The sequence below is a fragment of the Dipodomys spectabilis genome, unplaced genomic scaffold (assembly GCF_019054845.1).
Source record: "Dipodomys spectabilis isolate Male_0828 unplaced genomic scaffold, ASM1905484v1 ptg000669l, whole genome shotgun sequence".
Lineage (NCBI taxonomy): Eukaryota > Metazoa > Chordata > Mammalia > Rodentia > Heteromyidae > Dipodomys > Dipodomys spectabilis.
The window spans coordinates 2,687,658-2,702,819 of record NW_024871346.1 but is presented as its reverse complement, the minus strand read 5'-3'; the positions used below and the strand labels follow the sequence as shown (position 1 = coordinate 2,702,819).

The following is a 15,162-nucleotide window of genomic DNA, read 5'->3' as shown; positions in this document are numbered from 1 at the left end:
GTTAGTCAGCTTCCAAAATCCTCAACTTGATTTAACTCATGAGGGCAACGTGTTTATATCAGAGTCCAAATTGTCACTGTTGGTGGCGCCACTTTAGCTAAAACTCGCAGTTAAGACGTTTCTGTTGATTTTGTCCCTCGCATCCCTACACTTTCTCCTGGTGAGCCTGGCCGACGGATGCAGCCCTTGTTTCCATGGAGACCCTAACAGGGCACCCTGGTAGTTTAGTAGATTTTGTCTTCGCACAGGCAGGTGGCCTTGCACTTCTCTATGAGCAGTTCATGGTCACAGCCAGCTGAGGTCTTCAGGGAATCGCAGTTGCTCAGGAGATCTTCGTGCTCGCAACTATTGGCTGCAATGAAAACAGGCTTGGTTACCATCTTGCCATTGTGGGAGGAAAGCCGTCTATGTATGCGAAGCGCATGGGAGAAGTGGGCAGACCATTCTCCCTCCGCCCTGAAGGGGCCATGGGAGGGTCCTGGTCCTGGTTCATCTCATTGACTAAACCAGTACTTAAAAAATACATATAAGTTCCGTGATGGAGTTCTGAGATGGATCCACCAACTTTGATCCCTCAGCAAGCAGTGACGTGAACGCAAGCACACCTCTACATCCACAGACTAGTCACAGGAATGGAGGGTAAATGGATGTTAAATTGGCTGTGTGCCTGAGGCTCCCGCCTGTCATCCTGGCTGACATCTGGGGATGACAATGAAAAGCCTGCTCAGGCCCGAACCTCTGCGACACCCTGAGCTCCCATTAACCGGCAAAAAGGCAGAAGGGGAGCCGTGGCTCAAGTGCTCCTTAGCTGCTGCTGTGGGACAGGGTCGAGGCCCTGGGTTCAAGCCTTGTATTAAATGTTTTCATCTTACCAGCCCCCTCTGGAGTACGTGGAAGTCAATATTTCTATCATCCCACATGGCAGCACAGGATAACTTTATGTTTCAATGCTTTCTTTCTGGAGAAAGTTGTCTTCATGGGTGGACGCATGGGGCAGATGCAGTGGCAAACCTCTTTCCTCCTGATGCTGCCTGGGTAGACCTCATCTCATCACACTACCATCCAAAAGGTCGGTTAGCCTTGGGGGTGGACTCCTTATACTCCCCGTGCCAACACATGCGCAGTCTAAGGGAAGTGACCCAGCAGCTCAGTGTTGGACCCGGGAGCATCCTTTCAGGAGCACTCAACCGGCCAGACTCACACACTGTGCTGCTACTTCCTTTACCTGCCAGCCCTGTGCCAATGACCATCACTGTATTTGAAACCTAGATTTCCTACTTGCTGGCTTTTATTTGGTATGTTTGCATTCTTCTGCCAGAAAACCTCTATGAATCACCATGGTGACCCTGCCATCGTTTTAAGATTTTCCCATTGGGTACTCATCACTAATAAGCTGAATTCCAAGCTTCAGAGCAAACAGCTCCTGGTGGAGGATTAAACATTCAACTTTTACCCTTCTGGGTTTCTATACTGCTTTGGTGTCAGTATTCTGAATTACAGCTGTGCAGGTGAGTCTGGAAGAAAACCTCAGGGCGCAGGCCAGCTCATGCAGAGTAATTTGAATGGAACTATCACCACTAGGGAAAGCTTAGGACTTCACACACTTGGTCAGCTTGCTTGCTCTTGGCTGGTCCAGCCAAGCATTTTGCTGATTAACTCAAGTGGGATGTCATGGACTTTTTCTATGCAAGCTGGCTTCAAATCACAATTCTCTAGGTCTCTGTTTCCTAAGTAGCTGGGCTGTGGGCATAAGTCACTGGCATCCAGTTCCAATAGTTAACTTTCTTCTTTTGTTGCTGAGAGTTACTAGACATGAGCTACATACTAGATGACATTTTGTCTCCTTCTTTGCAACAACATGTGTGTTCTTTGAGGCAAAGCTAGGTACATAATGGCTCTTGTCATTAAAATGTACACAAACTACCACCAAATTCCAGAGCAAATGTCAGTTGTTAAGGCAAACACTGCTGGTCTAATTACACTTTAGTAGACCAGTATAATGAACTCATTGGTACAAAAGAAAGCAGCATTTGCTGACGTGTATCATCCTCCTTAGGATATTATGTTTTAATTGTTCAGATGCTATCTTTGTCCTATCAAATTGATAACCTGGAGTACTTGTCAATGATGTGTTTAGTTAAATGTGTTGCAAGGATAAGGTCTTTGGTCGACTTACTGCATAGCTTGTTTTCACAGTTATTACGGCAGCTGGCACAGGGCACTCCTTGTAGGTAAGGGGTGTTCTTTTTACTCAAGTTATTACCACTGAAATACAAAACACAGATGTCTTGTTACCTCTCTGTTTGGTTTGCATGCTAGTCACTAAATACACAGAGTCTTTTTGCTTTTAGTAGTGGTTTCCCAGTGTGTACATCAGGCAGCAATCCAAATTAAGAAAGAACTTCACACATGGCCCCATCTCTGGCTACAACTTCACAGGCTGAACAGACAGAGGTCACTGGCATGTGTGAGTTGATATTGCAACACCCTCCTCGTCCCCCGATGCTCTCCCACAAATTGCTTATCCAGAGTGCCCAGAGCTCTCTCTAGGGACACTGCCCACTCTCCTTAGAACAGAGAGGACTCTGGGATTATATAGTGCCATGTTCTGAGAGCTCAGCTCTTAAGCAGAGATGTGTAACCGCAGAGCCTTTCTGTTTTCTCTGCTTCAATCTAAAAGGTGCTTGCAGGTCACCCCCCAGCTGGGACCCTCCACCGTCTGGATCAGCTACCATCTCTGAGAAGCCCCTCTCTCCTGTAGTAAGGAAGTTCACACATGAGGCATAGTGTGACTATATATCGAGAGGGGATTTTCCTAAGTAACTTTAAACATGCTGCTTGATACAAGTGCGTGCTTGTGGCTAGACATCAAAACCTCAGGAGAAGGTTGGGGTTTCCTTTGAGCATGCTCACCAAAGAAGACTTCAGGTGACACGATTTGGGGGTTTGGAAACATGTTCAGTGCATCCTGAAATACCTTTGAGACACCAGAGGATGGGTTTTCTAATGGTGGCCATGTAAGTATTTACATACATACGTCCATGCACACATGCGCCTGTGTACACACACAATTGAGAAGACATGGCTGAAGCCACTGTATGTCACCTCTCCCTTTTCAGACTGCTTTGCTTAGACTGCAGTGTGAAATGAGCAAAAACGGATGGCACGAGGTCTAGAGAAATGCACACCCCATGGGCCCATGGGGTCACCCCTGCCCCAGGGAAAGAGGAAGGAAACCATTATATAAATGAGGAACGGGAGCTTCTGAGAAGTTAAAGGAAGAACTGTCCCACAAAAGTACCCTCCCTCTTGTCCCCTGTCTATTTTCCGTACAGGGGAACATTTTCGCATCTGGTGGATACTTACGCAGGGCAGTATTGGCAGACATAGTAGTACTTGAAATTTTCTTGATTGGGACAGTATGCTATTCCACACCCAACTTGGTAAGATGAGTACCAGGCAAGCTGAAAAAGAGGATGAATAGGCAGAAAATGGGGGGGGGGACATTAAAATGCAAATAGCAGCAATTCCTGTCATAGTTGCAGCCATGTGTCCCGCAGAGCACTGACGTTATTCAATGAGGCATATGCTTCTCAAACACTAAACTTTGATTCAGATGCATTGTACCCATAAACTGATGTGGCGGGCTGAACCCTTTTGTAAACTCCTTAGTGAGGGTAAAAATATAAACATAACAGAAGGGAAATGAGAAGGAAGGTCCATTTGCCATTTTCCTCGTTGGTAGTGTCGGGTAAAACGTGGTGTGTGTATGTCTGCATCTCTGTCAAGAAGACAGGCATAAGTGGTAGATCTAGATAGAGATCGGCCAAATGACAAGGCAGTGTGCTTAGTTCAGTCCTACAGGCTCAAGTTTAGTCTTCTATAGTAGCATGATTTAGGCCAAGGTATTTTGGACCCACTCCCCTTACCTGAGTATAATGCCCAACGGGTGTGGTAGGAGTCTTGGGTCCTACGCCATAGTTAAAGCCCTCTCTCTCATTGAACCAGTTTTGGATCACATCTGACCAGGAAGTTGGATCACTCGACATGTAGAGATTCTCACCACATTTTACAGCTAGGAGGGAAGGAAGGGGTCTTTTGTGAGGGAGACACAGTGGCAGCCCCCGTGTGGAGGTGCTAGGCATCCACTACTGAGTAAGACTGCCTATGCTCGCTCAGGCCTCACACAGCTGACAAGACCGGGCTGCTTTACACGGAGGGCGGGGAGTCTCCGGTCCTCCAAATCCTCATCCTTCCAGGAGGTCAAATGTTCTGGTCGTTTCTGCACCATTCTTCATGTGTTTATGTGGTGTGCCTTTTTTTTTGTCTTGGTGTTGTAGGCTTCCTAAAAGAAGGAGTGACTTGTCCTCTTTTTCTCCTGCCTTCAAAACCCTTTCCAGACATCTTTCACAAATAAGACCTTGAAAAACAAGGTTCAGTTAGGGGAGCACAGGTGTTTGTTTCAGGGTGTTTTTAAGAATCTCATCGCAGATACGTGACACCAGGAGGGAAAACAATTTTTTTCAGAATTTACGCATCTTCCCTCACCAGGAAATGGGGAAAAGCCACCAGTCTGCCTTTTCCTCAGTTTCCCCTGGATGTTCATAGCCTCGCACCTAATGTGTACATTGAAGTAGATGGAAATGTTGGTTCTACTGTGCCACCTAATTGCTGTGATCTCCTTTAGCAATGGAGCGCTGACTACACTTGGCTCTTTAAAACCTTCAGTCTTCCTGTGAATGGACTCACCTCCTTCCATAATTTTGTTGTCATTATCCTGTCATCATTGGCTGAAGCACCCATCAATCATTATCTGCTTTCCAGTTGAACTTGCCCATATAGATTCATACAACTTTTGATGATGGATTTTGTTGTAAAGTTCATGCATCAAAGTTTTTGATCCCATATATTTTTTTAGATAATTCCTCTTTTTAGATAATTCTTCTACATTTCATGGAGTCTTAATGTATTGTACAAATGAATTTTGAGTATATATATGGGAATTTTTGTCATGGTAATGTTTTATATTTTAGAATGTTACTTTTTGGAGCAAAGCTCAAGATATGAAGCATAATTCAGTGTTTGTAGTTCACTTTGATAAATTACTATCTGGTATGCTCAGAGGTAACTCAGTATGTTTTATGAATATAAAAACTGAAACATCATGTGTGACTGGCTTGGCTCATGAGCTGGCAGAGAGAACAAATGAATCATTGCATCTCAGTCATCTGCATAATGGAAATGACAAACACAAAATTGTTCTGAGCATGATTATCTCTCTACGTACATAGAGACCAAATGGTCAAATGATTTTAAAGAGACAGAAGCATAATCAAGCCTTGATGCATGAAGTTTTCTTAACCTAATACTTTACACAAAGCTCTGGTATTGCATTTATTCATCCAATATTTGCCCGTTTACATACTGGTCTTCCGTTCTTCTGCAAGGCTGTGCTGTAAAGTACACTTATTTGCCCACTTTTGTGCATTTCCAGTTGCATCCAGGCTCCATTCCTAGATATGAAAGAACAAGTATGACACTTAATGATTCAACCACAATGAAACATGTACTCTTATTGGTAGGCTCCTTAGCAGTATTTTAAAACTTCTTTGGAACTATTTTCGAATTTTCTTTGCTATTAAAATGCATTTTTGCAAAGGGGTGATTGCTAGAAAGATGGGTAGGGAAAGAAAGGCAGAAGGCGGGTACAGGGACAAACAGAGAAGGGGGTCCAGGGATAAGTAGATAAGGGATATGGTCAGGTAGGTGTGCATGTGTCTAAGCAATCACGCACGGGAGTCGACAGTCTCTCACTATGAAGCCACACCTACCTTTTAAGCAATGGTGCTACTCTAAATATTGATGAGCATGTGAATTTTTAATGGTATACTGATCTGGATTATCCCAACTTCATCTAAAGCCAATTTCTTTCATGTGTGAATATAGATCTGAATAGATCTGAATAGTTTTTAGGGGTAGGCCCTGGAAACAGAATTTATTCTTTCCCCACTAATAAAGACACTAAAGAAAAGGGTATAGTATCTAGATTTAAGACTCAGAATGAAAAAGTGTAATGGCTTCATGCTGGAGGTTCAAAGATTGACTCCTAATTCTGCCTTTCCAGCTTAATAATATATAATTACATGTTATATAGAATATATAATGTAAATAATAATATGTATAAATGTGTAAATATAATATGTATAAATATAGATATGAAACATATACTGTAACTCTACTATGGTACTTAGCCATTTCTTTTAAAGGAAAGAGTTCTCTCCATAGAAGAGTTCAAATAAAATAGTGTGTCACAGACAGGACCACTATAAACCACGACGTTTTGTGGAGCTGCCATCTGCTTGCCCGCCACACCCCTGCCTCTTACCATTTTCAGCATATTGCTGGCAGTGGGGGAGACAGATCTTCTTAATTCATTGTGCTTGTTTACAATCTCCCTTTGTACTTGTGTCTGAGTGGTTAACAAAGAAGTAAAAGCTGGGTCCTAAAGGAAACAAAGGTATTATTTGTTGGAAAAAAATATCTTGGTAGAAATGGCAAACAATGATCAATAAGCAAATTCAAGAGGGAAAAAAAAATCACCTTAAAAGTTTGTAATAGCTACCAGGATCAATCCATCAATCATTACATTATCAAAAGAAACTGTTATCTGGCAGACCATGGTGTGAGTCCTCAGAAGGCCTAAACAACACTTTAACAAAATGAATACCAGGAAGCTCAAACACAGTTTGTCTGGGTGAGGAAGGTGTTACAGAGAGAAATCCAGATGAATGATGAGGTGTAGAATAGGTGAATACAGTCATAGTCTACGTATCTGTGTGAGCATAGAACCATGGAGCTTACTATGGTGTCGGTGGGGTTAGAACAGATGGGGGAGGAAAATGAAGGTGTGACACTGATCAAGGGGCACTGGATTGAAACTGATATTGAAACACCTTTGTACCACTACTTCAAGATCATAATGAGTCTTATTTTTACATCATTGCAGAGAGGGCTTCCGTCCCCAGGCTCTGGCGTCTTCTGAGTACTTGTGATTGTTTTGTCTTTTGACGGTTCCATAGCCACGTGGCATGGCTGGCCTCTGTGCTGGACAGCACTTACCTTCCTCTCTCACTGGCTTGAATCAGAGCCCTGCCACCTGCCCGGTATCTTCTCCTCTTCTACTCTCAAAGTAGGAGGACAGCCCACAGAGCTGCCAGGCAGCTGTGGAAGGATCTTCCAGTTTAACCTTACCTTGGCCTCCGCGGGTAAAGACGGGAGCAGCATGGTGATGAGAAACAGCACCACTGGGAGAGAAGCCATGGCTGGAAACTGAGTCAAAGCAGACAAAGGGCTGACGTGAGTGCAGCGTGCCACCAAGAGGTAGGAAGACAATGTCATGGTTTGAGGTAGGAAGACAATGTCATGGTTTAAGTTATCCCCAAGGGACATGTGGATGCTGGGGTCCCACACGGGGAACGGGGCACGGGACAGTTGGGTTGTGAAGAGCCAAGCTTGCCTTTAATACAAGCAAGAAGAGGTAAAGCGAAGGACATGATGTTTGGGGTAGAGCTGTAGGAGGTAGGGAAATGACACCTTCTGTTTTCTGTACTTGTTCTGCTACCGTTTCTGCAGCAGAAGTGAAATGTGGTAGAAACAAGATTCCATCAGCGTGGTGCTGACATTTGGCCTGCGCCTCAGTTGTGCGAGGGTGGGGGGTTGGGGGTGGAGGGGGTAGGAGGGGGGGAACTTCTTTCCGTGGGTAGCCTCACTTGGTTTGCTGTCTTCTAGCAAAAGTAGAACCATGACTCCTTATCATTTACACCCTACTGGAATCAAGATTGTAAAATACACAGGAAGATATGTACAACCACCTTAGTGATTTGAAGGAATATTTTTTTTCTTGTACTTGTGTGTGTCAACAACTACAATGGACAAACTGAAATCCTGACCTATTCCAGTTTGTTCAGTCTTGATGGCCCATAGTATCAAGGTTGTTGTTATTTATTTATTTATGGCATTTTCAAAAGACATTCAGCATCGTGCTGTCCATATTGGCAATCAAAAAGCCATGGGACCTTTAGCTGAATTCACCAGAACATTCCGTTTAGGAAGCTCATCTTCCTATCCTCTGTCTTAGAAACTTTCCTCTGTAAATTAAAGTGATGGTGAGTGCCTTGGTTTCCAGACATTTGTCTCTTCTGATCGCCAGGTAGCCTGCTGTCCCATGAAATTGTCAGACAGCTCGGAAAAGATTTTCCAGATGGAGCATGTTTGGTACCTTCTAATTTTTGGAGGGACAACACAACAAACAACTTGTCTATGTGCTTCTCGGGCTCCACTGATTTTCAAGTAGATTAAATTCTCAATGATGTGGGAAAGGAATGAACATTTGTTGATGATTTTGGTAAAAAAAAAAAAAAGAAATTGCCCTGTTACTTTGCGCTCATACCTCAGCAAGTTTGGTTGTATTTGGCAGGTAAGAATTTTATGGCTTGGACGTGTTTGCCTGTGCTACTGGTAAATTTTGGCGTGGCGTCAGAAGTAAGGCTTTTCCGAGTCATGACTTCAGAGTCGATGAACTTTGAAAGTGCATTGACATAGACTCAATTGGGAGAAAAGTTCTGGTTGCAGCCTGGTAGAGGTCCCAGCCTCACTTTATTTTTTATTCTGACCTCAGGAAAGACCAGGTTTATATTAGGACATAACTTTATATGTTAACAGCAGGGAAAAAAATCAAAGATGTAGGAAAATAAAGTGTATAGAGATAGCCATACTTTTTCAGTTTCTCTAAAGGTAGTTATTGCCATTTCTAAAGGCAGGTGAATAAGAAGTAATATTACTTACTTACAGGATGAATATAAAAAATCATTAAGTATAAATGGATTCTTTGCACAACAGAACTATAATTTACTTTAGCTTTAAAAAACTATTGCTATTATTCTCAGTAAAAACAAAATGGATCAACTTTAAACCACAGATAATAAGTTCATTGAATATCTCATTTTACTCTTGGCAACATTATAGTGGTTGTCATGATAAACTATTCACTCTAGATTGTATAACCACTTACCGTTAGTTCTGAGAGCAGGATGAAATATCTGCTGTTTCTGTAGGAAGGAGTAAGGTGTGGAGACAGAGGGTTAGAACTGCATATATTTTAAGCTATACTTCTGATTGCACAAGTAACTACAGTTACTACTCTTCTGAAATAGGACTTTTCATATCCAGTCTCTAGTTTCATTGTCTTTCATCGAGCATATTTTTAAAATTATTTGGTTCCCATATTGCTTTTTTTCCTTTTTTCTTTGGGGGGGGGGCGTTGAACTCAGGATGTGCATCAGTATTCTACTAGTGAACTTTATTCTAGTTCTACTATCATAAGCTTTTCTTTTTGCTTATTTCCCACCATCAACTTCTACTTTGAGTCAGTAAGTCTGATAGCCAAGCTGGTTCATAGGCATATTACTATCTAGACATGTTTTCTGGATTCATATTTCCATGCTGACCTCCCGAAGACTGGTTAATCACTCAGATAACCAGGACTAAATATAGCTGGGTTGCTCCTAAGTCAGGCTTCTGTGGAGTCCATATCTAACTTGATGTTGCTCACAGCTTATGTTGGTTAAAGTTGATTCTCTTCAGGTCCTAGAGTCCACTGATATGTCTATAAGGTTTTGGGACCTTGTAAAATCTATCTGTCTATCTATCTATCTATCTATCTATCTATCTATCTATCTATCTATCTATCTATCTATGAATGAAACCAAGTGGCTTGACTGAACTGCTAATTTCAGAAGTGTCTATGACTATGAAACCAGTGTCTCCTTCTGATGTCATTAAAGAAAAAGCAGCATAGTCTAATCAGTGATCAAATAAATGTTCAAGGCCTTTTTCCCCATGAACTTTAGAGGGAGTGATGTATCTGTAATGGGGGGTTTCTTGGTCCTCCCTAGCTCATCCAAAAGCACCTGAAGATTCTGCATGCCCTAGTTGCAGTTGAGTTACCCACCATTCCATAGTGGTCCACAGGGACCACTGGCCCTAGGTGCTGCTTTCCTCTCGGGCACCTTCGTTACTAACCCATGATGTCGTGGCTGCATGAATGGAGCGGTGTTTCACCATCCCCTGCATTCCTGTCTTACTCCTTTGGCGCTGAGCCCTTCCTGGGTACTCACCAGTGGGAAGTACTGCGCTCCCGCAGGTGTTTTAAGATGACGCGGCTCTCTTAGGGGGCTGGAGGGGCAGCATGGTGGACTCTTCCATAATCCTAAGGAAAAAGGGAACGCAGAGTGACGTGAAGAAGGCCGTCCTCATCATTCCTGCCCGCGGCCTCTGTCCCGATCAGAGCCCGGGGCTAGCCTGCTCCCCCGGAGACGTCCTGGGTGTCTCTCGGGGCCGCCATGAGGACGCGCTGCCTTGCCACGCTAAGTGCTGGCGGCAGCATCTGGGCTCTCCCGGGACGGGGCGGGCGCCCTGGCCGCCCAGTGTCCCCCGGAGGCCGAGGGATGCCCGAGCCTCGGATCGGAGCGCGAGAGGCGCCTGGCCGGCCCTCTTCACACGCACTCCAGGCCCGGTGAAGCAGGCCGGGCCCCCCGGGGCCTCCGTCCCCCAGCCTGCTCTACACCTACCCCGACTGCAGAGCGCGGAGGCGGCGGGCCGGGCCGGGTCGGCCGGGCCGGGTCGGGTCGGCGGCGACTGTAACCCCCGCGGCCGTCGGGCGCGCGCTCGGGGCCTTCGCCGTTACCGTTGGCTGTTGCTCCCGGCTCAGCTCTCCTGGGCGTGACAAGGCCGTGGCCCCGCGCGCGGAAGGCCCGTGGACACCGTGACCCGCGGGGAGCCCAGGAGGAGGGAGACATGCGCGGATGGGCCACAAGCCCATCCAGCCTTCCAGCCGCCCCAGAGCCACGAGCAGACGCGTGGCGTTCCCGACCCCTTCTCAGCGTGCGCAAGGCTGTGCAGGCCTGCTCCGCTCCGCTCCTGCGCACTCAGTGTATTTGCACCAGGGGATGGATGACTTCCCCTATTCCAGCTACTTAAAAAGGCAATGCAATGATGCCTTCCCCTATTCTGTCTACTTAGGAAGACAATGAAACGATGACTGAGCTCTGACTACAGGAGGCTGCTCCTGAGAGGTGGTGGAGGGGTCACTCCGAATAATGGGCACGTGCTGCAAGAAAAGGGAAGGGTGGACAGCTGGGCTGACCTGGCTGGAGGGCAGGTCCGGCGGGCGGAGGGCAGTGAGCAGAGAGGGGGTGGACGGTGGGAATGTTCACAATTCCTCATGAGACCACACGTCGACGTGGGGCGAGGGAGCTGGTCCAGACTGGCGCTGGGAGGGGAGGGTTAGGGATCTGAGTGGAAATGGAGGTATCTTGCATAAATCCCCTTCGTACAACTGACAGATGCCAAGGGAAATTTGGTTCTTAAAAGGGTTAAAGAGTGGAGTCCTGAGTTACAAGTCTCAAAAAATCAGTTTCCATTTATTTCCCTCACTCCCTGTCCTGGCCCATTATGATGATTATATATTTTTTCTCAACACTTAAGAGAGTATTTCCTGTCACTTTTTGCTCTCTTGGTTCTCATTTCTAAGGAGCAGCTCACTGTCATTTCTCATGGTGATTAACAATCTCTTCCTAATAATGTGACCTTGCTACATTTATTTGTCAGGGTGTTTATTTTTAATTTTCTGTAAAAAATAAGAAAGCTCATTCTAACTTATAAACTCAGATCCTATCTTTTTAATTATTGTTTCTAACTTTCCTATTGTATTGGTTATAAATCTAAACAGAAGCAGGATCAATTCACATCTTCGTTCTTCCAGACCAACAAGGATTATGTTATTTTATATGTTATTAGTATGTATGTGTGAAAAATATCTACATATTGAGGCTCATCATACAATTGTCATTTTGCATTCTGTTTAGTGTCAACGCAGGGCACTGTGAGAGTGATTAAGTTCTTGCTAATCTACAGCATCATCATTCAGTCTAGCTTTATTTGTCCTGTGGGTACCCGACAATTCCTTGGGACGGGCATTTGGTGCTTTTCACAAGGACGTGTCCTTGCACAGTTGTGTGGAAGGCACTGGAGCCCACAGTCTCATTGCCGAGTGACAGGAATATACACACGCGAAACTCCCGCATGACAGGCATAGGAACAGGACCCCACCGGCTCCTCCAGCTAAGCCAAAGAGACCAGGGAGACATTTGGTGGCAACCACACACAAAGGTAGTTTTTTGCCAGGGAAGACATTCTTTTTTATACTGTGTCATTTATATAACAAGGATACATTAGACTTGTTATCTAAGGACTTGGACACAAGAGATGATATTTTTCTAGCCTATTTGTCTTGACTATTAGTCTTGATTAAAAAAACAAAACAAAACATTCCATTGTGAAGGACCTTACTGTGAATCTTGCTGAAATAACAGGAGGCTTTCTCTGGGACAGTTGGTAGAACTTGGCCTATTCTTCACCAATGACTTAGGCACTTCCCTCCCTGTTTTCAGACAAGGAACCAACACATACAGACAAAAGCACAGCCGCCAATTCCACTTATTCAAACGACTACTTTAATAGGCGTTAGGAATGACTCCTCCTTAGGAAGCCCGATGGTGAAGTTGGAATGAGATCTCCAGGATGCTAGGTGTGAGTGTGGCACTACTTGGATTGCTGGAAGGGCGTTAAGATCTTCGCACCGCCCGGGGCTGAGACGCACAGAGGATTGAGAAGAAAGCCATTTGAGTCTAAGGGCTTTGCGCTTGATGAGGAGACACACATGCAGACGACTATAAGTTGTTCAGGGCCTCCACCCCGGGAAGAACTTTCCCTTCCAGAAGCTCTAGGCTGGCCCCCCCGCCGGTGCTCACGTGGCTGACCTTGTCCTCCGTGTTCCACTTGGCACAGCAGGTGGCGGTGTCCCCGCCGCCTATAATGGTGACACAGCCCTTGGCCGTGGCTTTGACGATCTCATCCATGAGGGCCTTGGTCCCCTTGGCAAAGGCGTCCCACTCAAAGACCCCCAGGGGGCCGTTCCAGAGGATCATCTTGGCTTGGGCCACGACTTCCGCGTTCTTTTTCATGCTCTCGGGACCGCAGTCCAGCCCCATCCAGCCCGCGGGGATGCCCGACTCCACCGTGGCCTGTCCCACCTTGGCCCCCTCCTCGAACTTGTCCCCCGTGACGAAGTCCACGGGGAGGGTCATCTTCACCCCGTTCTTCTCGGCCTTGTCCATGATGTCCTTCACGATCTTGGCGCCCTCCTCGTCGAACAGGGAGGCCCCGATCTCCATGTTGCTCTGCACCTTCAGGAAGGTGTAGGCCATGCCGCCGCCGATGATCATGTGGTTCACCTTGTCCAGCATGTTCCTGATGAGCTGGATCTTGTCCGCCACCTTGGCGCCGCCCAGGATGGCCAGGAAGGGCCGCTCGGGCTTCTCCAGGGCGCGGGCGAAGTACTCCAGCTCCTTCTTCATGAGGAAGCCCGCGGCCCGCTGGGGCAGCTCCACGCCCACCATGGAGCTGTGGGCGCGGTGCGCGGTGCCGAAGGCGTCGTTGACGTACACGTCGCCCAGCCGGGAGAGCGAGGCCCGGAAGGCCTGCACCTTGTCCGGGTCGGCCTTGACCTTGCTGCCGCCCGCGTCCAGGCCCTTGCCCTCCTCCTCCAGGTGGAAGCGCAGGTTCTCCAGCAGGATGACGGCGCCGGGCGCGGGGCTGGCGCAGGCCTTCTCCACCTCGGGCCCCACGCAGTCCTTCAGGAACTGCACGTCCCGGCCCAGCAGCGTCTTCAGCTCGGGCACCACCGGCTCCAGCGAGTACTTGTCCGGCCGGGGCATGCCGTCGGGCCGGCCCAGGTGGCTCATGAGCACCACGGCCTTGGCCCCGTGGTCCAGGCAGTGCTGGATGCTGGGCACGGCGGCCCGGATCCTCTGCGTGTTGGTGATCTGGTTATTCTTCATGGGCACGTTGAAGTCCACACGCATGAGGACGCGCTTGCCCTTCACGTCCAGCTTGTCCAGCGTCAGCTTGTTGGAGAGAGACATGCCGGCGGGGGGTGGGGGGGGTGGGCCGCCTGCCTGGGGCGGATCTCGGGGCTGGAGCAGCGCTGTTCCTGCTGCTCCGGAGGGAGGAGGAGGAGGAGGAGGATTCCGGGCGGACTCCCCAACGCCTGTGCTCTTGCCCCGCCCCTTCAGCTGCTCCGCCCACCTCTTCCGCCACTCGGCCCGCCCCCCTCCTATGAGGCAGCCATTGTGAGCGTGGGGGGTGTGTGTAGGGGGGGGGAGAAATGGAAAGGAAATTGAGCTCTGTGATTGGTTCGCATTTCTGTCACTCTGGGCTCGCTGTATGATGATTGGCGACAAGTTCAAACTGTCAGGAAGTGATTTGGAGAGCTTGGAGGGAGACAGGGTGGGAATGGGGAAACTCCAGGACCAACTGGGCCTGCAGACCTGAGCCTTCTGGTTCCCCCCCCCCCCACTTAATTACAAAAGCAACCTAACAGGTAAATGTGCAAAGCCCCCAAGCCCTACATTTCCCCCCCCCCCCCCACTTTCTATATCAAATTATAATTCTATGAAAGTCTTTCTACAATGCCAAATGAAGGAGACATTTGAAATAGATTCAAGATAGTAGGATTCTGCTGTTTCCTTCTCTCAATTTATAGTTCATGGAAGGCACAATTTGGTGTTAGATTTTTGTCTTTATGGCTCTTCTGGGGTGATGTTGGAGTGGCATCATGTTTTCATTATATAGATATTTCCATATGTGTATATTTTCATAAATTTACACACACACACACACACACACACATGTATTTCCACTCTCGAACAACTATGAAAAACATTGATAGTTATTTCTACAGTAGAATCCTATAAGACCACAGCAAAGAAATTATTATTATGGGACACAGAAATTGGCGTTAGTTTTTCTCCTAGCTGGTGATATTATCATGAGACAAATCACCTTTTTTCTCCTTTCTTTTTTTCACCATCTGTGCACCTTAGAAACTGAGCTGAATGGGGGCAGGCTTTCCTTGAGGACAAAATTATCTGAGGGAAATGAAAATAGTATTTTTTAAAGTAATATATATGTGGCTAACTGGTTTAAAAAGTGCCTTTGTCTTTCCATAAATTAAATTAAATATGTAGAATGAGGGTTTTGGCT

At 46.7% G+C, this 15,162-nt stretch overlaps 2 protein-coding genes across 2 annotated transcripts; both read right to left on the bottom strand.

Annotated features, from left to right (window-relative positions):
• Window positions 1-224: 224 nt before the first annotated feature.
• LOC122101644 (cysteine-rich secretory protein 2-like) lies at window positions 225-7,332 on the bottom strand. Its single transcript, XM_042672107.1, has 7 exons — window positions 7,252-7,332; window positions 6,386-6,502; window positions 5,426-5,513; window positions 3,930-4,075; window positions 3,367-3,464; window positions 2,177-2,265; window positions 225-352 (listed from the first exon to the last, which is right to left on the bottom strand). Exons 1-7 carry the CDS (start codon window positions 7,318-7,320, stop codon window positions 225-227), a joined length of 735 nt encoding a protein of 244 aa, XP_042528041.1. The 5' UTR covers window positions 7,321-7,332.
• A 5,456-nt stretch (window positions 7,333-12,788) lies between these two features.
• Pgk2 (phosphoglycerate kinase 2) lies at window positions 12,789-14,042 on the bottom strand. Its single transcript, XM_042671997.1, has one exon. The coding sequence runs from the start codon at window positions 14,040-14,042 to the stop codon at window positions 12,789-12,791; it is 1,254 nt and encodes a 417-aa protein (XP_042527931.1).
• Window positions 14,043-15,162: the final 1,120 nt, after the last annotated feature.

Coding starts and splice junctions, on each gene's coding strand:
- LOC122101644 (XM_042672107.1), bottom strand. CDS start 7,320: ATGGCTTCTCTCCCAGTGGTGCTGTTTCTCATCACCATGCTGCTCCCG. Junction 5,514..6,385: donor CCAGCAATATGCTGAAAATG/GTAAGAGGCAGG, acceptor TTTCATATCTAG/GAATGGAGCCTGGATGCAAC. Junction 2,266..3,366: donor GTCTGCCAATACTGCCCTGC/GTAAGTATCCAC, acceptor TTTGTATTTCAG/TGGTAATAACTTGAGTAAAA.
- Pgk2 (XM_042671997.1), bottom strand. CDS start 14,042: ATGTCTCTCTCCAACAAGCTGACGCTGGACAAGCTGGACGTGAAGGGC.